The sequence below is a fragment of the Choloepus didactylus genome, chromosome 4 (assembly GCF_015220235.1).
Source record: "Choloepus didactylus isolate mChoDid1 chromosome 4, mChoDid1.pri, whole genome shotgun sequence".
In the NCBI taxonomy this organism is placed as follows: domain Eukaryota; kingdom Metazoa; phylum Chordata; class Mammalia; order Pilosa; family Megalonychidae; genus Choloepus; species Choloepus didactylus.
Genome location: NC_051310.1, coordinates 123137489 through 123163369, shown reverse-complemented (window position 1 = coordinate 123163369; position 25881 = coordinate 123137489). Strand labels below are relative to the sequence as shown.

The following is a 25881-nucleotide window of genomic DNA, read 5'->3' as shown; positions in this document are numbered from 1 at the left end:
AACTTTGTGCTACAATAGTATTAACAATGTATGCCAACAACATTAAAATTGAGGGTGTATTCATTGCAGCAGTGGTATGTAATCAGATGCATGATATATACTTTTTGTTTTTCATTGTTCTAAGTATATTTTTTGCTATGTTTAAATTTTTATTAAAAGCTCTAATAAGTTGTTTCACATTATTCTTGTATTTGTAAAATAACTTAAAATTTTAAAAAGTAAAACAAAAACAGTTCACTGGATCTAGATGGTAAACAGTGATGAATATTTTTCATGGTATACAGAGGGATAATAGAAAAAAATTCTTAAAGGAAAATTGCTTTTCAGAAATGCATGAACTCTAAACATACATTTTTTATACAAATCATTGAGTAAATCAAGTGGTCCTGAATCATTATTTAAAATAACTTTTGACTGATAATCAAATATTTTTTAATCCCTCTCTGAAACAGAAAGAGAACCGAAAATTTTTCAGGGTTAAATATTTAATTAGTGAATATGTCAAATATTTCTGGTCTTTGAAAAGTTACTTTTTAAATAAAAAGATATGTTGTCAATATAAATTTCCAATTTCTTATCTGTCACTTAAAACTATAGCTTACTTTCTATTTACAAACACCGCTATTCCATTTAGGTACTTCCTTGCTCAACTCAGATAGCAAAAAAACAAAACAAAACTTGATATGTGACTTAGTTTGCAGGGCTGCTATAACAAAACAATGACTTGGCTTAAACAACAGGAACTCATTGTTTCATAGTTCTGGGGGCTAGAGGTTGAAGATCAAAGTATTAGCAAGGCTTGCTCTCTCCTGGCGTCTGTAGTGTTCCACCAATCTTCCATCACATGGCAATCTCTCTTCTTGTGTTTGCTCCTCTGATTTCCTCTGACTTCCAGCATTTGCTGACTGTATCTGAATCTCCTTTGATCATAAGGATGTTAGTCATAAGGCTAAATCCTATCCTGATTCAATTTGGCCTCATCTAAAAAGGATCTTTGAAGATCTATTCACAAATGAGTACCTAATAACAACATCTTCAAAGGTCCTTTTTACAAATGGGTTCATATACACAGTACTGGGGGATTTAGGACTTGAACATGTCTTTTGTGGGGGACATGATTCAATCCCCAAGAAAACTTCTAAAAGTTAAAAGAAAACAAGTGGAAAACAGGAGGGTGTAAAATTATATATTCCCTTCCCCACTTGCCTTCCTCTCCCCTACTAAAAAAGCCAATTCTGATTATTACAACACTGGGCTGGAGAAGCATGACCAGACCAGATAGCCTAACTAGAGAGAATGGGCTGAAGTGGGAAAAGATGAGACTTGTAGTCCTCAAACATCAATCTACCTCAGAACTTTTTCATTTATCTTAGTTCACTACTGCTAAAAGGGCCTAAGCAAATGTTCCAAGCAGGCAAAGTCTTTCAGCTTGACTCCTACATTCTGTCTCCTTTCCCCTAGCCACCTAATGCTGATGTCAGCTGGTAACAGTAATTTCAAGTTCCCTAAAATAGATAACTCCTGTCCTCCAAAATTGGCCCCCTCCTTCTTCCTAACCCCCAATCTCCCATTCCTGGAGGAGTGCTCTGAACTATGTGTTTATCAGATAACTGCAGATAAATACATGCCAAATAATAATGCCAACATGTCACCCATAGATTATTTATTAATTGCAAAAGGAAACCCTTATAATGGAAAGATATATCTGTCACCACCTTATCCAAGAGATCAAACAGGATGACTAAAAGGACAGCCCTACTTTAAGTTGCCTCCTGACATTGTATAATCTGAAGTATACGGCATGACTTGTGTATTCTTGTAAAAAAATTACCAAACCTGAACCTACGCAAGCCTTCAGCCCTAATTTCCAGTTTATAGAAAACACAGGGGATAGAAAGAACAATTTAAACACCATGAGGAGGAAACCTCAGTAAAATAGAGAATAGAGTTATCCTACAAGGGCTTTCAAAAGGTCAACATCATGGAGGGAAAAAAATGAGGGAACTACTCTAAATTAGGAGACTGACACAAACAAATGTAATGCACGATTGGATCCTGGTTCCAAATAAATGACTAAAAAGGATATTTTTGAAAAAACTGGGGAAATATGAATGTGTACTACATACATATGTTAGATATTAGGGAATATTTCTTAATTTTCTTAGGAGTGATTATGTTATTGTGGTTATGTAGAAAAAAATGTCCTTAATTTTATAAGACACACACTGACATACATTCAGTATTTAGGAGTGAACTGTCATGATACCTCCATCTTATTCTGAAACGGTTCAGAAAATAAGTGTGAGATAGGTATATAAAGCAAATTTGTCAAAATGTTAACAACTGTTGAAACTAGGTGGTAGTTATCAGGATTCAAATGGGCCATTCAACTTTTCAATAGGCTCCGGAAAAAAAACACATGAGTATTTAAATAAAAAGTTGTAAAGCTAAGAAATAAACTCAAAAATGAAAATATACAAGAAAGAGAAATTGAATAGTATTTATTAGTTTTTTCAGGTTTGCCTCCTTACCCACCTCACTCCCACAAAAAAAAAAAAAAAAAAAAAATGGGATACAATACAGTAATAGTGAATTGAGCACTGAATGAGGAGTCAGAAGACCTCTATTCTAAAATTGGCTCTATCACTTTTTAGTCACACAACCTCCATAAAGTCCTTTCCCTGAGGCTGTTTCCTCACCTTCAAAACAGTCCAATCAATACAAATCACAAATTCTTCAAAAAGGACTACGAAGAATAAATCGGAACATAACAATGAAAGATAAAAATGCAAAACACAATTATAACGGAATTTGTACTGATGTTAAAATTAAAACATCCAGAACACACAGCCCTAACTTAATTGCATAAGCAAACCTGTGCCTTCACACACTCAGTAAATTTCTGCTTAGAGACAATTTGAGTTGGCACAGTAATCCCCAAACCAGGACATCCTTCAAACATTAAGAGGCTTTGTAGTTTAAAACTCGCCTTCTAGAATTCAATTTTATGTTACTGACACTAAAAGACGTCAAATTCTTAAGATTGAAAGTTCAAACCTAAAAACAATAAAGACACAATTTTAAGTTCACAGTTGATTTTTTAAAAAACAAATCTTTGCAAACAAAGAGAATCCCTTGGACGAAGATCTCCTATGCTTGTAGAAACTGGTTCACGTCGACGTTTTTCCTAATACATTTCTCCTTAAAAGCATTAAAACTTGAGATAAGTTGGGAGGAACTCCTTCCATCTCTAGAGCAAGCTAAAACCTCGGAATGAGATCATTCTTTCCGTCTCATTAAGTGAAACCTGCAAAGCTGAGTAAGAAAATTGTGTATCCAACTCCACCTTTCTCCTCAGAGCCCTTTCTCCTGTAGACAATAACGGGACTTCTATGGCAGAACTGGGAAGTCCCTTTGACAAGAATGAGGATGTGAACGTAGAAGGACCGGTCACCTAGGCAAGGGAAAGCGGAGCAAAAAGAGGGGCTCTAGGACCCCCAATGCCTGAGGAACCCCCTCTGGTCTCTATTCCTACGACTGAAGAAGATAGGGGATGGACTGTTGCGAGAGGAGGATGAGTCTCCGCCAATAATCGGGGGCGAAAAAAAGTACAAGAGACCAAAGGGAGTTGCCTCCATAGAGAAAAGCCAAAACCAGGATCGGGACAGACAAGCGCACACCCTGGGATGTGAGGAGGAGGAGAGGCGGCAGCGGCCTGCGCAGCCAGGGCCTGTCGCAGCCGACCGAGCTGCGGCGTCGCGCCGGGATCCCTCCCCCGCCGGGACCGGCGCAAGATGGCGGCCCGGCCTCCGCCGGGCAACTTGCTCCCTCCCCCGCCCCCGGGGCGCTCCCAGCGACCCGCGCCGGCCTCGAGACCCCCATCCCACCGCCCCCGGAGCGAGGCGTCGCAGGCCGCGCGGGAGGGCCGCTGCCTGCTGCAATGCAAGACGGGCGGGGGCGGGGGGCCCTTACCGTGAGCGGAGCGGATCGGTCTGACTGGGGCCCTGAGGAGGAGGAGAAAGAGGAGGAGGAAAAGGAGGAGCACGAAAACACTACACGGCGGCGGCGGCTCCCATTGCGGAATAGGCAGCTGAGCCGTGGGAAGGAGGGAATTGGGGGGTGGGGGGTGGTTGTCGTGAACTCGACGCGCTGCCTCATGGGTAGACTCCGGGTCACCCTCCGCGCGTCCGGGTTCCCTTTCTTCCCGCCGACGCGGAAAGGGGGCGCGGGCATGTGCGCTGACTGCGGGCGAGGGCCAGGGCCCGCCGTGGGTGCGGGTGCGGGCGCGGGCACGGGTACTGGTCTGCACGTACGCCCGGCTCGGGCTGGAATCCGAAATCCATGCTGCACCCCGAAACTGACGTCGTGGAATCGTGAGTTCCAGATCCTCCCAGTGTGTAACGGCTAGTTCAACGCAGGCTTGAAAAGTAAAAAGGCTAAGGAAGAGAGTCGCCATTAAAAAGAATTGTGCCTGAAGGGTGAAGACATAAACCAGACCATAAAAGAAATAAATTCAGGTTATTTTAATAGATTATTTTTACCATATTTGTTTTAACCATATGGATTTGCTTGCATCTCCTTATGATTCCGAACTCTACCATATGGATTCCTGTAATAACTAAAAAATAAAGACATGCATTTACAAGAAGAATGCTTGCTAAGGTACTGCTTGCATAAACATTTGCTAAATATTGTATTACCACTGGTAAAGAAAGTTTCCTCTCCCATTTGTCCTCACAAGATCAATGGCAGTAGTGATCTAGCTCTCAAAAGTGACCTAGACTTGAAACCCTTCCTCTCTAGATTCTTAACTCAAACATGACAGTCTCAATGACTGAATCCTAATTGAACTAGTTTTACTTTGTCATTCAAAATTCACACACACACCCCCTCCCCCCAGCTTTTTTCAGTTATTAATCCATATTGACTACCACTCCCAGATTAATCTTCCCAAAATGCCACTTGGAACACTCCCAAAGACCTGGCGTGGTTGCAGGTAACCATGACTTGCTGTCATGGGATACAGTCTACCCAATTTTTTCTGTAAGCTTTACAGGAAAAGAGAGAATAATCAAAATAACAAACATGGAGAGTTAAAAGTTCCAAATTCTTGGAGCATTCTTAGGTTGTAAAGATTTCAAGGGTAGTTCTTAAGGTTGGCAAAGCATGTTACTGTATAGAAGTGAATTTAAGATTTCACTCCCTGTTTCAGAATCTGATACTCAGCAGAGACAGAAATTTAATGTTGTCAGCCACCAGAGCTAATTTAAATCCCAGGATGATTCATGCCTACCAAACTTATTAGAGACTGATGTATAAACCAAAATTCCAATTTATTCTTTTTCATGAAAAATGTATCTGCCATGAAGACCAGAAAATCTGGTCAACATATTTTCACTCAAAAGTAACAGTTACATGAGAAGCCAAATTATAATCAAAAGGATGCCTTGTGAGAATGGAATCAGTATGTGGAAAGTTACTGGGATGATTTCAACAACTCCCTCCTTAAAACTGACCCCTTCACTACTAGAACACCATTCTGTGGTTCTGTTGTCATGCCTTCCCATTGTTTTTCACGGACTTCTCTTCCTCTTGAAGGGGACTCTGCAGATCTTTGGGGTCCTTGCCCAGCACAGCAAAATTGACATGTCACACCAGTGGAGTGGCAAAGGAAAGTGATTTAATAGCTGGAGGAGGAAAGGATCTCATGGTCTAGGATCTACCTCCCCAAAGGACTACAAGAACCAGATCTATATGCAATATTTGGATCAAAGAGAAATGGGGAAGAGTAAAGGAAAACCAGGGAGATGACATTTGTGGATTCTTCAGGAAACGAGAAAAGTTAGGGAATGCAATTAAAAACTAAGGGGTGCAATCTAGTTTCTTATTTGGTCTGCTAAAATGTAACTAAGATGCATAAGGGTAAACATTGGGACAGGGAGCCCTTGATTGAGGCCTGGAAGTCTGTCTACTGTTCAGTTGACCTGCCCTCCCTTTGTCAGAAAAGGTCTGCACAGCTGGGAGATGTTAAAGGTGACAATATAGTGTTACTACCTCTGCTGGGGACTAGGGAACCTTCTTAAAAGATTAACACAGTATTCCTATCATCAAAGCTAGGAAGCAAGAGACCTGGATGCAGGGGCTCTTTCAAATCCTGCCCCCCTCCATTGTAACATCCTCCAATCTTGGTGCTAAAGGGCAAAGACCACTCTGACTACTTCCTGCTGATTGTGGCATGCCGTGGAGAGGAGGTTTTCAAATGAACAGGAGACTCAATCTGTGAAGGTATTGCTGATTAGTTTCAACTGGCATGGTTACTATTTCTTGATGTTTACTCTCTGTAAAGTATAAAAGAGCAGCATCATATCAGCTTTCCTTGGATAGATTTTGATGATTCTAGCTAACAAGAAAACTATGCACTTAAGGACAAGGAAGATGAGAAGAATTAGGATAGTCCAGTTTGAATAATTGTATGGAACCAAGACCCAATTCCGGAAGGTAACCAACTAAACAGATAAAAAATAATTAAGGGGGAGAGGGGCAGTAACTAGAGCCTTGATCTGTGTTTGCATATGATTTAAAAGGGTAGTGATACTGGTAGATTCATCAGGTATATAAGTACAGCATTCTGTTTTAATTATAGCACAAGTTCTCCCTTGTGATGCTGTTAAAATATCTAAGGCCACTGAATTCTGAAAAAATGGCTGTTCTCATTAAAGCTATATCTGTATTTATTAAAGCAATACTATGCAAACTGTCATTTAAAGCCTGAATCATAAATGTATTAAGGGCTTCAATTTTAGTGATAACATCTTCTATTTCAATAGAGGAGACAAGGGTTGCCCAGTGGAACACTGATCTTGTCCATCTAGCTTATAACAATAGTAAATTGGCTTAACTGGAAGGGAAGAATCCTCTGTTCCTTGTGCCCAGGGCAATCCAAAGGTACAGCATCCTAGACATCCTGGGGGCAAGCAGGGCCAAAGAGTGCTGCCACATAGCCAATGAGTACCATTTGGGGCCACCTAATATACGCCAGGTCTGTTAACCCTGTCTGTACCATACCAACCACTGGCAGCTAAGGAAATAATTTGGTGACATTGTTCTGGAGGTAGATGTACCATTTTTCTAGTATTAAAGGGACTATGCTGTTGAGAATGATTCCATTGTTCCCAAAAAAGACAGGCCATTTGGCTCGAACTTCCATATGTTGGTGTTTACCATACCATGCCATTCCAATGGTTAAGTTTTCAACCTTTTTATCTAAAAGACCAGCATACTGAATTGCTCTCATTACTGTTACATTATTAAAAAAAAAAAAGAAAGAAAGAAAACATGATGTCTTGGGGCTTCTAAGTTAATGGGCTAATTTTCTGAGTTTACATTAGTAATGCCTATGGTATTCAGAGTTCCTTGTCTGTCTTGCCTCTCTTGGATTAATTCTTTCAGCATCTGCCAATCCATTCCTCAGAGAGGGGCTGCCCACCAAGGTAATCCAAGGACGCTAGACATAGGTAATTGGCCACAACCCAGAAATTTGACTCTTTTACCATTGTAGCATAGGAGAGTACCCACTGAGGAAAATGATAATTGTCAGGAACCTTAAAATTAGAAAAGGAAAACATAATGTAGAACCTATGCAGAAGAATACAAAATTAATCATTATTCCTTAGAACTAATTACAATCTAAGTTGACTAACAACTAAAATAAAGAGAAGTAAAACTAAAAACTATTAACATCCAACTCCTTTTATGTAATTCTTCTTGGTTGTTTCTGAAAAAAAAAAAAAGATTTTAGTCCATCTAAAGGTTCACATGTAAATTTGCAGTCTGGATCTCCAGGAGAAGTGAAGGTTACAGCAGCCTTTCCTCTCAGAGGCATTTAATTCCCATCCTGGAAGGTTTGTGGTTTAACACAAGTATGATGAATCCATTGGCTTAATTCCCTGTGACTTAAGAGAAGACTGAGTGACAAGTAATATCAAGTATGGCCCAATCCATTTAGGACTAAGTTGAGCTTGTGGAAGCTCATTTTTCCAAGTTTGGAGCCATACCCAGTCTCCAGATTTATAATGATGTATGGGGGCATCTGTAGGAACTTACGATAGTTAGAAGCATAATTATTAATTTCATTTAAAGTAGCCCCTAAAGATCAAACATATTGTATGGTAGCAAGATTAGGAACATGTTTCCTGCATACTCAAACTTTAGAAATAACCTCCCATGTGTCATTTGATAAGGACTTAAACCAAGTTTGCTTCTGAGTGCTGTTCTAACTCTCAGGAGGGCAATGGGAAGAGCTTTATCCCATTTAAGATGAGTTTCTGAACAAATTTTAGTGATTGCTTCTTTCAGAGTCTGATTCATTCATTCAGTTTTTCCACTAGACTGAGGTTCCAAAAGGAACATAGTTTCCAGTCTCTACCAAAAAGTCCAGACACACGCTTGACTATTTTAGATAACGAAGGCTGGCCTGTTGTCACTCTGTATAGAAGGTGGGAGACCAAATCTAGGAATAATTCCTTTAAGGATAGCTTTTATCACTTCTTGTGCCTTTTTCTCAAAAACTTTCTATGCTTTTTCAGCAGGCTTCTTGAGCATAATTGCAGTATTTTGGTCAGAGGCTTCTCTGGTTTTGCTGGCAATAAGGATATCATCTACATATTGCAAGAAGAGTCCTTCATGTAATTGGACCTCTTCTAAGTCTTTACATAAAGCTTGTCCAAATAAAGTTGGGGCGTTCTTAAACCCTTGGGGCAATACTGTCCAGCAATACTGCTGCTTAATCCCAGTGTCCGGGTCCTCCCATTCAAAGGCAAATAGTTGTTGTTGTTGTGGTTGTTTAGAGTTCACTTCTAAAGGGATGCAATAAAATGCATCTTTTAAGTCCAGGATGGTAAACAAAGTATAAGCATCAGTAATATTAACAAGCAAGCTATAGGGATTAGGCACAACTGGAAGAATATCTTCTACTGTTTGATTGATTGCCCTTAGATCTTATACAAAGCTATATTCTGAATGCCAGGTTTAAGAACCAGTAGAAGGGTGTTAAAATCTGCTTGACCAGGGTCCCCGTAAGAAACTGGGGAAAAATGTGACAATGTTGGACTTCCCCACCTGGGTTATTAGTGATATTCTCACAAACATTGAGGACTAACAATTTAGAAGTATGGGCCCTCAATCTTAGGGCTTGCCCTTTTGAAGCTTGTTGCTGCAAAGGAGAGGCTAAGCCTACTTGTAATTGTGCCTAGGAGTCTCCCCCAGAGAACCTCTTTTGTTGCTCAGATGTTGCCTCTCTCCCTAAGCCCACTCGGCATGTGAACTCACTGCCCTCCCCACTACGTGGGAGCTGACTCCCAGGGGTATAAATCTCCGTGGCAACATGGGACATGACTCCCGGTGATGAACCTGGATCTGGCATCATGGGAGTGAGAAAATCTTCTTGACCAAAAGGAGAAAGTGAAATGAAACAGAATAAAGTTAGAGTGGCTGAGAGATCTCAAATGGAGTCGAGAGGTCACTCTGGAGGGCATTTTTATGTGCTATATAGATAACCCTTTTTAGTTCTTAGTGTATTTGGAATAGCTAGAAGGAAATAACTGAAACTGTCAAACTGCAACCCAGTAGCCTTGATTCTTGAAGACAACTGCATAATCCTGTAGCTTATAGGGTTTAACAGTGTGATTGTGAAAACCCTGTGACTCACACTCCCTCCCTTTATCCCGTGTATGAACAGATGAGTAGAAAAATGGGGACAAAAACTAAATAAAAAATAGTGTGGGATGGGGGGGGATGGAATGCTTTGGATGTTCTTTTTTACTATTATTTTTATTCTTGTTTTTATTCTTTTTGGAGTAAGGAAAATGTTCAAAAAATAGATTGGGGTGATGAATGCACAACTATATGATGGTACTGTGACCAGTTGATTGTATACCATGGATGATTATATGGTATGTGAAAATATCTCAATAAAACTGAATTTTTTAAAAAAATCTGCTTGACAGGGTCTGATAAGTCCCTGTTGGAGACTTCTTGATCAATGGTGAGATGCCTGTCCTGGCTTCTCATCTAAGTGGATATTGTCTTAGGTATGGTGGAGTGATGTCTGGTCACAACCTTACCTTGACTTTCTGTGCCACAATTGCTCAGCCAGGGGTTACTCCATAGCCCATACTTCAGTTGGTACCTGGTACTTGATTTTTTCAAGTCTTTTGTTACCTTCAAGTAGCCCGGGTAGCGCTGCTTGGAAAGCATTAGCATGAATGTCTGGGACCTGTATGTTCATTTCATTAGGTGCAAATAAAAGAGAAGCTGGCAAAATAGAAAGCAAATCCCCACCAAGAAAAGGAATAGGGCACTCTTGCATGTAAAGAAATTTATGAGTCAATTGAGTTTCTTTGACTTTGCAATGGTTGGAGAAAGTTTGAAATGGTTGCAGAAATGGTTTAAAACTTTTAAGTCCGGGCACACCAACAACAGGAACAGATTATCAGCTTCCTTAGTTAATTTTGGATTAGAACTGGATAAGTAGCTCCAGTGTCCACCAAGAAATCAACCAGTTTCTTACTCACTTGGAACGAGAGCATGGGTGATCAGGTTCAGTGTGGGTGATTGGGATGATTTCTTGACTGGTAGAAGGTGCCCCCTGGGCCCCATGGCTCCAAGTCACTATCTTTGTCCCCCGCTATCTGTGGGAGTTGGGCTCCTGGGCAGGGTGTTCCGGTCCCTCCCTTCCTGGTGAGACTCAGGCATTCCTGCTTCTAGTGCCCTTCCTCCCAAGCATACCAGTGGTCTTCTTGGGCACTCCCCAGGGGTCTTACCCTTTGTGATGTGGCTTCATTGTGCTTTCCCTGTCTTGGAGCCTAAGGATTGCTGAAATTTTGCTGAGAACTGTTCCTAATAGATTAGTTTGAACATTAGACTGGTAAGCAACATGCTGGTTTTGTTGTTTCTCATGGGCAAATTCTCAATTACAAAAAACTTTAAAGGCAGTTTCTACAAGTTCAGATATTTGTTTACCTAATCCTCCTCCTAACTTCAGCAATTTCCGCCTTTTATCAGGCATGCTTTGACAAACAAAAGACTGATATTTCATAAATTGGGTGGGTCTTCTGAATTTAAATCAGTATATTGCTGATAAGCCTCAGTCTTTTAAGGAAGATGGATGGGTTTTCCTCTGGTCCTTGAACAATGCCTTGTATTTTACTCATTACTTTTTTTGGGGCACTACATTACAGAGGCCTCTTATAATGCAGGCTTTATAGTGATCCAATTTTGTCATGTTGGCTTGTTCATTTGGGTTCCAATGGAGGTCTACTTCTGGAATGGCTAGATTTCCAGGGACATGTACTGGGTTTCCTGGATTATTACTGCTTAAAGAGTCAGCATGATTATGAGCTTTTTCATTTACAATTCTCCTTTCTCCTGAGGTTAATAGCACATTTAATTTAAAGATTATATATCAGCCCAGTTAGGATTATGAGTTGCAAAAACAGAGTCAAACAAGTTTTCTATTTTTCAGGGATCCTTTCAATAACTCGGAACTCAATCTTTCAAATTATATAGATCTGAGGGGGAAAAGGGGTGTGCACATTCACATAATCCCCTAGGTTGCCCTTGTTCATCCATACCTGCTGGCAGTTGTTGTAAGGAAAATTGTCCCTGTTCTTTTTCGGGTGTTGATTTTGATTCTTGCGCTCCTGAGGCAGCTCATGCAATCCAAATTTAGCATGATTTCTGGTGTGTGGAGGGGAGGCCATTCCAGGTGGTTTACGGGAAGTTCTGGGTGAATTTCTCCACCTGCTGCTCCCCCGGATAAGGTCAAAGAGGAGCAGTAGGGCAAAGGAGTGGATCTAAAACTTCATCAGTTAGGCTAAAATTAGGGTGATGCTTTCTTCTTCCTTTCTGGATGTTACTGGGGCCAGTCCTTGACTAGCCAACATTATACCATGTCCAAAGCATTGATTCTATAGTTTAGCATTTTGGGCCAATGCCATAAAACATGGAGCACATGGTTTTTCATCCCATTTACCCATTCATTTACAAAACAAATCTAATTGTAAAATAGTATTCTATTCCAAGGACCCTTTCTCTGGACATTTCTAACCATTCTCTAAATTATACTGTGGCCACACATTCTTACCTAAAAATACCATTCTTTCCTTAGTTATAGGCTCATAACCAAATTGTTCCCAATATTTAAGAATACAATCAAGAGAGTAGCATTTTTTCTTTCATTTTGGAGCTCTGTTTGTTTCCCATAATGATTTTCTTAGGCAACCAATCTCAAAAGTAAAATTTAGCCCAGGTGCTGAACAGTGGGGTCTCCTTTACCAGGGCTGTTCCCTTCAAACAAAAGACCAAAGCCAAAACCAAGAGTGGACTATCTGCCACTTACAGCTTGAGCAGGAGATTTAAACCCTCACCTCCAAACCCAAATCAGAATTACAATTGCACTTACCAAGGCTGCAGAAGGAACGGGTCCAGTTTTGCAACCACTTCTCTGGGCTACACACTCAAAGCGGAGAAACCGAAAACCAGCTCTCGGAATGAAAAGGCTCCAGCAACTGCGGAGCTGAAAATTAGAAATGTCCTTCCTCGAGGGCCCATGAGTCCACCAGGCAGTGTCTCATACTAAAGCCGCAGGTCCTACCAGAATTGCCAAATTGAAGGGGACCTACAGGTCTTTGGGGTCCTTGCCTGGCAAAGCGAAATTGATACGTTACTCTGATTTGGTCGCAAAGGAAAGTGATTTAATAGCTGGCTGAGGCAGGGACCTCACAGTCTAAGATCTACCTCCCCAAAGAACTACAAGAACCAGGCTTATATGCATTATTTGCATCAAAGAAAATTGGGGAGGAACAAAGGAAAATCAGGGAGATGACATTTATGGATTCTTCAGGAAATGAGAAAAGTTAGGGAATGCAATTAAAAATTAAGGGGTGCAAACTAGTTTCCTATTTGGGTCTGCCAAAATGTAGCTAAGAGGCATAGGGGTAAACACTGGGCCAGGGAACCCTTGATCAATACCTGGAAGTCTGTTTACTGTTCAAGTTGACTGATCCTTCTTTGCCAGAAAAGGTCTGCATAGCTGGGAGAGGTTAAAGATAAAAGTATAGTGTTATTACCTCCACCGGGGACCAGGGAACGAACTTAAAAGGGGCGTTTATGAAGATTAACACAGTGTTCCTATCATCAAAGCTGGGAACTGGGAGACCTGGTTGTACGGCTCTTTCACTCTGGCATGTTATAGATTCATCTTTTACATGCTGTAAGCTCAATACTCACTTTCCTTAAGTGAGATCATTTTCCACACTCTTCCCTGACTGATTGTAATGAATATGGATAATTTTCCAGTTTGCATTCCACAACTGCATTGTGTTCCATCCATATATTCTGGATTGAATTAATCCCCTCCTCCTCCAGCTCCAAGAATGGTCCAGTTGGCCTAAAACCCTCAGGATTACCTTATCCTCTGCTTGACCCAGTCTTTGTTTTAGGGGTCAAAGTAAAAAGTCCAAGGTTTTTGTGTGATTGTTGGGAAAAGAGAAATTCTTTCTCTGGATGGTGTGGCATTAGAATGTGAGTAATTGGAAGAGCTCTAACCTTCCCCGCTCCCCCCCCACACACCTGTCTTTTTTTTTTTTTACTAAGGGGAGACAACTGAGAAGAAAGCTAAGACAAGGAAAAGGGCTGGGCTGAAAGAATTCTAGGGAAAGGAAGCCAATCCCTGAACCATCATAAACCTTCAAACCCATCTGGAACCCCATGCTAACTCTAGACTTCCTGTTATATGAGCCAAATAAATTCCCTTTGGTTTTTAAGTCAATTTGACTTGGGTTTTCTGTTATATGCAACTGAAAGCATCCTAACTGTAGCAGAAATTATGATCCATAGTAAACCTTTTATTCTCCTCTTGAACACCCAGGAAACCCACATTTCCTAGCTCCCTTACCTGCAGATCAGGCCATGTGACTGTTTCCGGCCAGGGGAATGCAGACAGAAGCAGTAATCTCCCACTCTAAGCCTGACCTTTAAAAGCTCCAGTGATTTGTAGTTCCTTTTTGGTTTTCACTCAGCCAGCCAGGTAGAGAGAACACTGAGGACCTAGGGGAGTTCCCTGGGTCTCTGAATGATTGCATGGGGCACATAGACCACGCTGATCTTCTTTGGACTAATTAGAGCAAAAGACAAACCTTTATAGAGTTACAACACTGAGATTTGTGGGTTGTTTGTTATAGTAGTTGTAACCACTAAATGTGATTGATAATGTGGTGGCCTTGTAACAGTAACTTTTAAAATATAGTCTTGCAACTCTAAGCAAGCAGGAAATTGTAAAGTAGCCTTAAAATGTAACCTTTAAAACAGCTTTTAAATGTAACTTTAAAACAGGAAATAGGCAGTGGGTGAGAACTCTTGGTCTCACCAAAGAGCAAAATGTAAATGTAAAGTCTGTAGCAATATGTAAATATAAAGTCTGCACTCAGATTTGAATAAGCTTTTATCTATGGTCCCCAGACCTTCCAGATATGAGAAAAGCTTTTTCATCTATCTCCCTAGACTCCCTGAGGCACATTTCCCAGGTGTCACCTAACTCCTGAAGGAAATGGGAAATAACTAAATTACTGAGGTTTTCCAGACCTCTGTTACCTGTTAACTAAAATATTATCTTGTCTCTGACCTGCATAAAAGACAATTGAAAAGTCACTTCAGAGAGGCTGATTTGGGAAATCTTCCCCTGTCTTGCTGCCAACGTAAATAAACCCTTTTTCCTCTTCAGCCTGGTTCGGTATGACTTTTATTGGCTGCACCGAGCGACGAACCCAGATTTGGGAAGTGTCCCTTCTACAGCCTACCATGACAAAACCCCTAAACTATGTGGCATTAGCATAGCATAGTAGTCAGGTGGGAATTGAGGAAAAAATACAGCAGACTGGACAACTGAAGATTCATATTAGGCAATGGCAAAACACTTGGTTTCATGCAGTGTCTCAGAAGGCAGATCAGAAGCTGCATAACTTATAGCTCTAAAGGAAAAGTTCAGAAAGCAATGTTAACAATGGATGTTGGTGATTTCTGTTTGCAACCAGAAATAGAAGGGAACAGATAGAGTCCAGCATTTGGGGTCCTCAAAGGGTTAGAAAACACTGCTATTTCTAGAGTTCAAACAGAAGGGGATGTGATATGATTTTAAAAGCTAAGAAGCTCCAGTAAGACTTGAATGAAGTGACTCAGCCCTTTGGAAAAGATCAGATTGCTCATGAGGCTTCCCCACCTATTGTTTCAGATAGCCTCTAAGAACCAGCCATTAAGTTAAGAGAAAGAGATATCTGGTCTGACAATTCAGAGAAATAAGGCAGCTTTTAGAACTCTGTCTCCAGAGGGAATATTGTTGGTATTCTACCATATACCCTCAGGTGTCCATTCACCTTTTTTTGGGTGCTCCCACTGCCCTAAGTTTCAGTGTGCTTCCACTTCCAACACCCAGCATTTGCAGCTCTTTTTCAGAGGACTACCCTTCGGCTATTGAAGTACCTGGGAATTTATAGCCCTCAAGGGCAGCTTTTAACCAATGGCTGATAAATGCAAGAGTATGAAACCCCTAGCTCCCCTGTCTTGAGTGGAAACAACCTTGGGGCATAATTTACATTCCAAAATCCTTTGCAGTATCAGACTGAAACTACCTTCTATAGAGTTTTGCCTAAATTTTTACCTTTGCTTGTGTGCGAGTTAAGCTATAACCTCAGCTCCAAATCAACCTTTCTTTATTCTGTCTTGTGATGCTGGGACTTGTTAGGTCTGCCAATACAGGATACTAGAGAGAGACTGCAAGGATGGGGCCGAAGAAGGGTCTTGCTCCTTGCTGTTTGCTTCTACTTGCTTTATATTCCTATTGAGGCAGTATAGAATAGGGCATCAAGGCTGTGATCCCTGGTCTTCTAGTCAGCTTCAAAAGAGTTAACACAAACCTGCAAAATTTCAACTGCAGACTTCATGGATCCAAAATTTCCCCTAAAGCTCTGAAGCCTCTCCAAACCATAAAAACTTGTAAAATCATGGGCCCAAAACAAATTCTCAGTTAATGACAAAAAGCATGGAGTCATAAAGGTTGTTAAACATCTGCCCAAAGACAAATTTTAGATATGCGAGGGAGGTCACAAGTTCTGATCACTGTGATAACTATCTCCCCCTAGAACAAAGAAGACACCTGGTGTTCAAAAGTTGAGATAAGAAAACCTCTGTAAAATTTTCCAGTATATGCAAAGGAGAGGCTAAACTTGCATATAATTGTGCCTAAGAGTCTCCCCCTTAGTACTTCTTTGTTGCTCAGATGTGGCCCTCTCTCTCTAGCTAAGCCACCTCAGCAGGTGAACTCACTGCCCTCCCCCCTACCTGGGACCCAACTCCCATGGGTGTAAATCCCCCTGGCAACGCAGGATATGACTCCCAGGGATGAATCTGGACCCAGCATCCTGGGATTGAGAATATCTTCTTGACCAAAAGGAGGATGCAAAATGAAATGAAATAAAGTTTCAGTGGCTGAGAGATTTCAAATGGAGTCGAGAGGTCACTCTGGTGGACATTCTTATGCACTATATAGATAACACCTCTCAGGTTTTAACGTATTGGAATAGCTAGAAACAAATACCTGAAACTACCAAACTCTAACCCAGTAGTCTGGACTCCTGAAGATGATTGTACAACAATGTAGATTACAAGCGGTGACAGTGTGATGTGAAAACTCTGTGGATCACATTCCCTTTATCTAGTGTATGGATGGATGAGTAGAATAATGGGGACAAAAATTAAATGAAAAATAGGGTGGGATGGAGGGGATAATTTGGGTGATCTTTTTTACTTTTATTTTTTATTCTTATTCTGATTCTTTCTGGTGTCAGGAAAATGTTCAAAAATAGATTGGGGTGATGAATGCATACCTATATAATGGTACTGTGAACAGCTGACTGTACACCATGGATGATTGTATGGATGTGAATATATTTCAATAAAACTGAACTTAATTTAAAAAAAAATTCCAGTGTAACAAGCCAAACCACTCCCACTTAGCTCACGCTTCTCCCTGGAACATGCCCACGTTATCTCTTTAGCATGTCATCTTTCTCTTTTTCTTTAATTAACTTTACTACTTATTTCTACTGGCCCCTCTTGTCTCTGAATTCTTTCTACAGCAAGAGTCCCAAACCTGGAAAAGGGTTCTGCCAGCACGGTGCCAATTACACTATCCTTGCAAATCAGCAACTTTTCATCACTCTAACAGTGACATTTCCTTCCTGGAGCAGCAGCTAAATCCTGTTTTCAGTTTTTCTAACCCTTGCAGAACAATTGTCATTCCACTTCTCCCCTCCAAAGAGACATCAGCACCAGCCACTGACACCTTCCTCAGAAGTCTGGGCACCAGTTCTGTGGGACCTCTCTTTGAAGGCCACAGATCCCAACACCAGCTGAGCAGTGCCCCCTCCTCAGAGGTCTAAGTTTCAACTCTGTGGAACTACTCTAACAAACTTCTAAATGTTAGTGATTCAAACCTCTTCCCTTTATTCTCCCAGCCCCAGAGTTGGCAACTGCTTCCTGTAGTTCAACCTCTATAACATTTAGTGTTCTCTTTTTGCCTTTAACAATTCTTGACATTAAATTCTCCCTGTTAAAATAACTGATGTGGTTTCTGTTTCCTGGCTGTGAAACACTTGGTTTCTTCCCCTTCCTCTTCCTGCTTCTCCCACTAACAGACCAGGTTCTTAATAAATTTCTTAATGAATTACTTGATCACAAATCCTCTTCTCAAGATCCCCTTCTGGGGAACCCATTCTACTAGGAATTTTGGGTGTTGTTAATGACATATTTAAGTGAGTATAAATAAATGGATCAGAAACATACTACATTTTTGATGGAATTGTATTGCCAAGAAACCATGCACCCAGTCTAAATCATTTTCAAATTGTTCAGAGTGTAAAACCATCTTTCATATGTTCCCAAAGCCTCTTCGAGTGTGAAAGCTGTGCAGCCTCCAAGAAAAGCAAACTCCCATTCAGATATGACCAAGGAAGATTATGGACAAGGAAAACCTCTGTGAAGGCAGAGACTGAGTACATAGAGAAGGATGAGGACATGGAGAAGGAGGAGAAGGCGAAGGAGAAGAAGGAGAAGGGAGAGAGAGAAATAGATATTGGGACAGAATCTCCCAAAAAGAAGAAATAGGGCCTAATCACCTAATCAAGGAAATTTCTCCACCCCAGCATAGGGTACTTTCAAAATGTCTTGTAAACAGGATTTCAGAATTGCTGTGGATCAGTTACTGTTGTGTCTCCCATTCTTTTCCTTTCCTAATAGAAGGGGTTTTTGCAATTATCATCTTCCACTTCTACCACTGTATCTTGGGTGTGAGTGTGGTGGGAAGGAATAAATTGCCTGTCTTTTTAGTTCATAATTGCCAGAACAAGAAAAGTTACATCTAGACCTAATGGAGGGGTTTGTGTACCACCTAGGATTTTAAGCTAGATGCAGTGACTAGATGGGACTCTGGGTTATATCCCTTTGAGATGAGTTAGTGTGGAGGGAGAAAGTGAAATGGATACATGGGACCACAAGGGTAGATTAAGGCAGAGACAATGTGTGTTCACCAAATAATTTAATTTCCTTTTTGGAACATTTCCCAGCCCTCTTACATTTAGGTGGCAGCATGAGACTAATTGTGGCCAATGGAATATAAACAGAAGTGATCTACACTGGTGCTGCTGAATGCGTGGTTCAGAGTTCAATGTTGTTCCATGAATTGTTTGTTTCCAGTCTACAACAAGGTAAGTGTAGAAAAAGAGAATGTTTAGAAACTTTAATCACAATTTGACATTTTCATTGACTTTTACAAAAGTAATAGTCTGTAACAGATTGGAAAGTTTTTTTTAGTGGCCTTTTGCTCTAGATAGTTTGAGAAACTGTGTTCTACTATACTTCAGCCTGGCCCCTAAACCTCTTGAACAATCTCCTAAGACATCTTTTTGTTCTTTGGTTGGCCTAATGCAAAAGATAGCATTTGAAGCCCTAAAAGACAGTGGATCTACTAGATAGAAGTAGCTTGGATTCCTGAATGATTGATGAAGCAGAACCACCCCCACCCGCCCACCCGCACCAAACACATAGATCTGCAACGGACTATGAGATGAGTGAGAAATAAGCCTTAATGTATTAAGTCACTGAGATTGTGGGGTTATTTGTTTTAGTATCTAGTGTTACTTAACCAAATACATTGTTACTGGATTTTTCTATGAAATTGAATTTTATCTCTATATTTATTATTTCTAAATTCATATTTCCAAGGCACATCCCTCTCCAAAGCATCACAGCCATCTATCTTATTTCATACTAGACAATCCCATCTGGATGTCCACAGGATCTAAGAAAGTCAATATTTCTAAAACTGAGCCCATTATACTCTCTTCTCTTTTTCCTTCTCTATTCCTTTTTGTTGAACCGTATCACAATCCCTCCTATTGTCCAACCCTGAAACCTAAGAATTACCCTCAGCTTCTCTGACTCTTTTGCCCACAATATTCAGCCATCTCCCAAATTCTGAAGATGCTACCTTCTTTGTATCTTCCCAACCTTTCCCCTACTTTCAACTTCCTGTTCCTCTACTCTTTCTCACTTGAATTGCTACAAAAACTTTCTATTTTATACTCCTGCAATTAATTCCCTCCATTGTCACAGAGACAGCTTTTGAAAATCAAATTCAGGCCTTTCCTCTGCAGCACCCATTGAGGAGCAGCAGCGGAGGCTCTGCACTATCCCGCGGCCCTGAGCTTCAATAAGGGCCATAAGGCGATCAAGAATGTGGACAAGCCAAGACACAGTCACCGCCATGAGCACCTCACCAAGCACACCAATTTCATGCAGGACATGATCCGAGAAGTGTGCAGCTTCACCTCATATGAGCGGTACATCATGGAATTACTCTGGGTCTCCACGGACAAGTGGGTCCTCAAGGCCATCAAGAAAAGTGTGGAGACATACATCTGTGCCAAAAGAAAGAGAGAGGAGTTGAGCAATGTCCTGGTCACCATGAAGAAAGTGGCTGCCAAGAAAGACTGAGCCCCCAACCCTGTGCATAATAAAACCTTTACAGAAACTGGAAAAAAAAGAAGTCTCTGTAACATCCATGATTAAAACACATCAGTTGAGTCATTAGGGAAATGCAAATTAAAACTATGAGATATGACATCACACCAACAAGGAGTGCTATTTTTTTTTTTTTTTTAAGTCTATTCTAAAACTAACAGGTGTTGGAAAGCTAGTACATGTTGGTGAGAATGTAAAATGGTGCCACCTCTGTGGAAAGCAATATGGAGGTTCCTCAAAAAGTTAACTATACAATTACCATATAACCTAGCAATTCCACTTCTAGGTACATAGGCAAAGAAAGTGAAAACAGGATCTCAAACAGATACTTGTTCACCATTGCTATAGCAGTATTATTCACAATAGCCAAGAGGTGGAAACAACACAAATATCCATCAACAAATGAACGGAGAAACAAAATGTGGTACTTACACACAATGGAATATTATTCTGCCATAAGGAGGAATGAGGTTATGAGTCATGTCACAACATGGAAGAACTTTGAAAATATTATGCTCAGTGGAATAAATTTGCAAGGCACATAAGGGCAAATGTATGATATCATTCATAAGAGTTGACTAGAAATAGCAAATTCATAGAGTCAGAAAGGAGATTAGAGATTATCAGGGGATAAATGTGTGTTTGGGGGGAAAAAGGTGAATTTTATGTAATGTGAATTATATCTCAATAAAGATGATAATTTAAAAATGCATAGCTCTTGAGATAAAACCCATATCCCTTCGCAAGTTATGGTAGATACTATGGATTGGCTACCTCAATCTCCATTTCACAATGTATCTAGTTGGAGATGACAGAAAACTTAAAATTACATCCCCAAATAGCCTTTCCACTGGAGTTCTAGATGCAGGAGGTTCTGCAAATTTGATACACTTGCACCAGATTTGGAAGATGAAAATGAGGTGAAGGCACCATCTATTATTGTTGCTATTGCTGTTAGCAAGCAAATTTATGCAGATGTGAGTGTTAAGAGGTGATTTCAGTAGCTGAACTTAGAGTCCTAATATCTATTCACTGTCACCAAGGATGTGAGGGGGAACTGAGGCACCCTCAATGGCAAAAGCAGTAACAGCTTCCTGAACTCAGGATCTCAGCAGTCCCTTGACTTGTGTTCCTCCATCTTTCCACCAACGTTGTATTTCCCTGTATTAAATACCTCTCTACTTGATATACTGAAAGTAGTTTCTACTTCCTTTACTACACCCCAACCAATTAGCATGACATACAAGTCCATTCATGAGCTAGCCCCTATTTTACTCACCAGCCATAGTGCTCCTTCCCAGAAACACTCCATACACATCGTACCCATATATGCAGATCCTCAAATATACCATGTTTTTTGTTTTTTTTTGGTTTTTTTTTTCTTTCTTTCTTTTTTCATGGCTCCCTCTTTACCTCCCATTTATTCATGGCTTGAAAGGCCACTTTCACCCTTTTCAACTTTCTAACCCCTACTTATTCTTTAAAATTCAGTTGAACATTTTGTGCTCTGGAAACATCTTTCCTGATACCTCTGTTCCCATCAGCGGGCTTGTAATGGAAATTTCTCTCTTCTTTTTTTGGACACTTAACATCTGAGTCCACTGCCTATGTTTGGGATATTCACCACTCATGACACGAAAGCTTCCACTGCTATAAAAACTGAAAATGTCAGCTACTTACTTTCCTATCTCCCTTTAGTTAGGGCATGTACACATGACCTAGGTTCTGCTAATCAGACACACTAACCCTGGATTTTTAATTAGAAGCTAATTGTGTGAAAAATCAGAGTTTATGCAGAATTCTGACAATAGGTGGCAGCAGAGAAGAAGACACCTAAAACCAATTTCTGGAGGTATTTGTGACAGTGGTTCTAGCAACACTGTTGTATCAGTGGTGTGGGTAGTTCAAGCTGGAGTGTCTGTGCTTCCGGCAGTAAAAATGGTGCCTTTTCCAGTCTACTTAAGGGTGATTTGGAAATTGTTCCTGGCTGTATAGGGTCTAAGCCAGGTTTTTAAGCCTTCCAGAAGACTTTACGTAGTCACCAATAGCTCGTTAATAAGCTCCTTTTCAGCTTGAACAGAGTCTATTACTTACAACCAAGAAATTTGACTTATATAATGCTGTCCCTTCTCTCTCCCATATCACTCTATGAGTGTGAGTTAGGATTATTGTTCAGCAAATATTTACTCCTATATAATCCAAATATACTTTCCTGTTCTGTTGACATTGGGCTTGGCCATACAATTTGCTTTGGCCTATGAAGTGTCAGCATTTGTAATTCAAGTAGAGGCTTGAAATATGTTTGTGTGCTTGAAGTTGCCCTCTTGTGCTCCAGTAATGAGAAGAACAGGTCCCAAGTTGCTGCTGATTTGATTATTCAGCCTGGACTCCAAAGTAAGATACATGGAACAGACCACATACCCCAGGAAGACAATGACTCAAGGATGAGGACACATGAAAAAGACCTGAACTCAACCTACATCCTAGAGCCCTGAACCTAGGGCTTGGAGTCTTACCTAACCAGCCCACAGACCCATAAGCAACAGAATACAGATTGGTATTTTAAGTCACTGCATTCTTAACACAGTATTGTACCTACAGCTGATTAATTCTCTATGTACCTAATATTGTAGTAATAATCAGCCTAAATTGTAATTATTGGTTTACTTGTTTACTGCTCTCAACTAAGCTTGTTGAGGGTGGAGACTGTGTCTTATCAGTGTTTAATATTTTCAATGCTTACCACAGAACCTATACCAAGCCTCAATGAATGTTTGTTGAAGTAATAACAAATGAATGAATGAGTGGCAAGCCTTCGAAAAAACTCCTTTTTTTCTTTATCTCTTGCACCACTATAGAAGACTTACAGAACTTAACCTTTCTTTATTAAGATACCTTCTTCAGTCAAAATAGAGTAAAACTGATTAATTAAGCTGAATTGCATTACAGCATGGTAATACAGCCAACCTTTCCAAACACTACACTTGTTTTACCTTGTCTGGAGTTTTAGGTGCTCCCTGATGAGGTAAAAACACAGACCCAACTCATAATAAATATATTCAATAAAGGTCATTTCAATTTTCTTTCCAAACTTCTTAGCTACTGATTTACGCACAATCTCTTCTGCTACTTCCATAGGTAGTTGTTACTACCATTATGTATAGATTCTAGTAGTTTCACTTTCAAATATTAAACTGATTTCCTTGTTTTCATATGTAGGCTTATTTGGCAGTATCTCACTGTCATTCCCATGTGCCAAATACCTAGTGCATAGGTATGAAAGCTTGTTGAAAGTTTAATGAAAGTTTGCTGAAAGAATTTGACATTTATTATTATTAATAGTTTCCAGATTATTGAAAAATTTGATGTAATCATTTTGACTAGGGGGCATTTTGGTACAGATTAAAATAGAAACTCATATATTTTTCCCCTTATTTTGACAAAATGTGCAAAATAATCATTCTTAACCCATTCCTGAGCATCACTCAATTTCTGACTCCCTCATTTAGGGTGAAGATAAGGAATGTGATGGGGCTCAGATATGAAGTGAGTATAAGGAACAAGTTTATATTTTGCCATGACCAGGTCATTTCATGAGTCTGTAACAACTATATCAAAGTGACCTTGTCAAAAAAACAGAATTTAAACTTATGAACATGTCCTTACTCCTGGACTAACTTTAAGTCCTGAAACAGTAGTAGGATACTGGGTCATAAATAGGCAGATATATTTTTCTAATTTTTATAACTGATAATATTTGTAAGTGATCAACAGATGGGACTTTGCATTATATTACAAAAATACATTAAATGAGTATTATTAACAGCATTTAATCATCAAATTATAATGTTTAAGCCAATATATTTTATGATATATATAGTCACAGTTATGCATCATAATAAAACATAAATGGCAGAGAGTTCACAAAAGTAACAGTGTTTCAGAAAGCAGTTATACACTGCTTTGCTGAAAAAAAAATATGAAGATACAAATAATAAGGCAAAATCAGATAAATTAACAATAAGAAAATGAGGTAAAAAGAAAGTAAGGTTAGAAAAGTTTCATATTTTCCGTAAAGCAAAAAGAAAACACTTTCTTGAGAAAATGACACTATGCTTAATATTAAAACCAGAACACAGTTTCTCCAATGGGTCATCATAAGCAAGATTCCATATGGGTATTGCCTTATTCCAGGGGTAGATTTCAGTGTACCAGAGGAATGGATGAATTGCAAATCCTAATTTAGGCCAACTTCTTTAGTGTATCTTTCAATGAAACTTTTAAACAAAGTTAGTTAATGAACAGCTCTGACTTTCAGATTAACCTAGAATGCAGCTATTCATTGTCACTGATAAAGTACAGAGCTTATGTTTTAATAATCAGCAAAGTTAGGGATAGCATTGACATTATCTGATGAATATTAAAACATACAAAAAGCTGCCTAGATAGAAAGTCACTCCACCTGGTATTTGGAGTTGCACCAAAGAAATAAAGTGCTAAAAGCAAGGATGAAACTATACTCAATAAGTAATTTGTGTCCCCTCTAAATTACAGAAAAATGGGTAACTAATGTTCTAGGGTTCTACACTATAAAACATGGCAACAAACTCTGCAAATAAACTCACAACTCTTCCCTTTATGTTGGACGTGACTCCCAGAGATGTAAGTCTTCCTGGCAATGTGAGGCATGACTCCCAGGGATGAGCCTGGCCTTGGCATCATAGGATTGAAAATGCCTTCTTGACCAAAAGGGGGAAAAGAAATGAAACAAAGTTTCAGTGGCTAAGAAATTTCAAATAGAGTCGAGAGGTCATTCTGGAGGTTACACTTATGCAAGCTTCAGCCAGATATCGCAAATTGCCACCATGTGCCAAGCCCCAAGCAACAGTATTCTTGAAAACCCTAAAGAATATCCTAAGATTCTATAAAGATTCTATAAAAGTTTTACTTAGTAAGTTATTTTTGTTTGTTTGTTTGTTTTGTTTTTTTCAGAAACTTAAGACCTCCAGATTGTTCCTATGCCAGATAAGCCCTGAAACCCAGAGGTGCCAGTCTCTCCAAGAACAACAACCAGTTCCATTCCTCTACCCATAAGGTCAACACCCTTTCCAGCACAAAGAACCTAAAATAATCATTGTCCAGATATCCCTGAAGATTGAGAGAAGGGTCAAATGAGAGGGAAGAGGTGTAACAGAGAATTTAGGATTTAACAAATGATTATGACTACAAACTCATTACACAGATATTTCTTTTTAGTTTCTAATGTATTAGAATAACAGAAGGAAATACCTGAAATTGTTGAACTGTAATCCAGTAGCCTTGATCTTCGACAATGGTTGTATAACTAGATAGCTTTTATCATGTGACCATGTGATTGTAAAAACCTTGTGACTGACACTCCCTTTATCCCATGCGTAGATGGGAAATAAAGAAATGCATGAAAATAATAATAACAATAATAATGAAGTCAGGAATATGGAGAAAAAATACCCCTACATAAACTATGGACAATAGTTACAGTACTACTTCAATAATCTTTCTTCACTTGTAACAAATGTAACTACTTTTAAAAACTAGTAGAACTACAAAAAAAAGTGTTATCAGTTGTAACAAATTTTCCACACCAATGCAGTGTTGGTGGTGGGGTGGTGTATGGGAATCCTGTATTTTATGCATGATTGTTCTGTAAACCCACAACTTCTCTAATAAAACAATTTTTTAAAAAATGAGATATGTGGAAGTAAGATCAGA

General features: G+C 39.7%; 3 protein-coding genes across 3 annotated transcripts in view; 2 read left to right on the top strand and 1 right to left on the bottom strand.

Annotated features, from left to right (window-relative positions):
• The window catches only part of ZNF280D (zinc finger protein 280D), a 166573-nt gene extending 162442 nt beyond the window's left edge, over positions 1-4131 (bottom strand). The window contains 1 exon segment of the mRNA XM_037833871.1: positions 3973-4131. The gene's annotated coding sequence lies outside the window, so the exon portion shown is untranslated.
• Positions 1-25181, top strand: part of LOC119532781 (serine/threonine-protein phosphatase 1 regulatory subunit 10-like) — a 49080-nt gene extending 23899 nt beyond the window's left edge. The window contains exons 2-4 of the mRNA XM_037835090.1: positions 3641-4373; positions 18675-18815; positions 25123-25181. Coding sequence (XP_037691018.1) covers positions 3641-4373; positions 18675-18727 — 786 coding nt within the window. The 3' untranslated portion in view covers positions 18728-18815; positions 25123-25181. The remainder of the gene's footprint in view (positions 1-3640; positions 4374-18674; positions 18816-25122) is intronic.
• LOC119532780 (60S ribosomal protein L36-like) lies at positions 19103-20220 on the top strand. Its single transcript, XM_037835089.1, has 2 exons — positions 19103-19178; positions 19775-20220. The coding sequence occupies exons 1-2, from the start codon at positions 19103-19105 to the stop codon at positions 20101-20103; spliced, it is 405 nt and encodes a 134-aa protein (XP_037691017.1). The 3' UTR covers positions 20104-20220.
• Positions 25182-25881: the final 700 nt, after the last annotated feature.

Coding starts and splice junctions, on each gene's coding strand:
- LOC119532780 (XM_037835089.1), top strand. CDS start 19,103: ATGATTGATGAAGCAGAACCACCCCCACCCGCCCACCCGCACCAAACA. Junction 19,179..19,774: donor TGCAACGGACTATGAGATGA/GTGAGAAATAAG, acceptor GCACCCATTGAG/GAGCAGCAGCGGAGGCTCTG.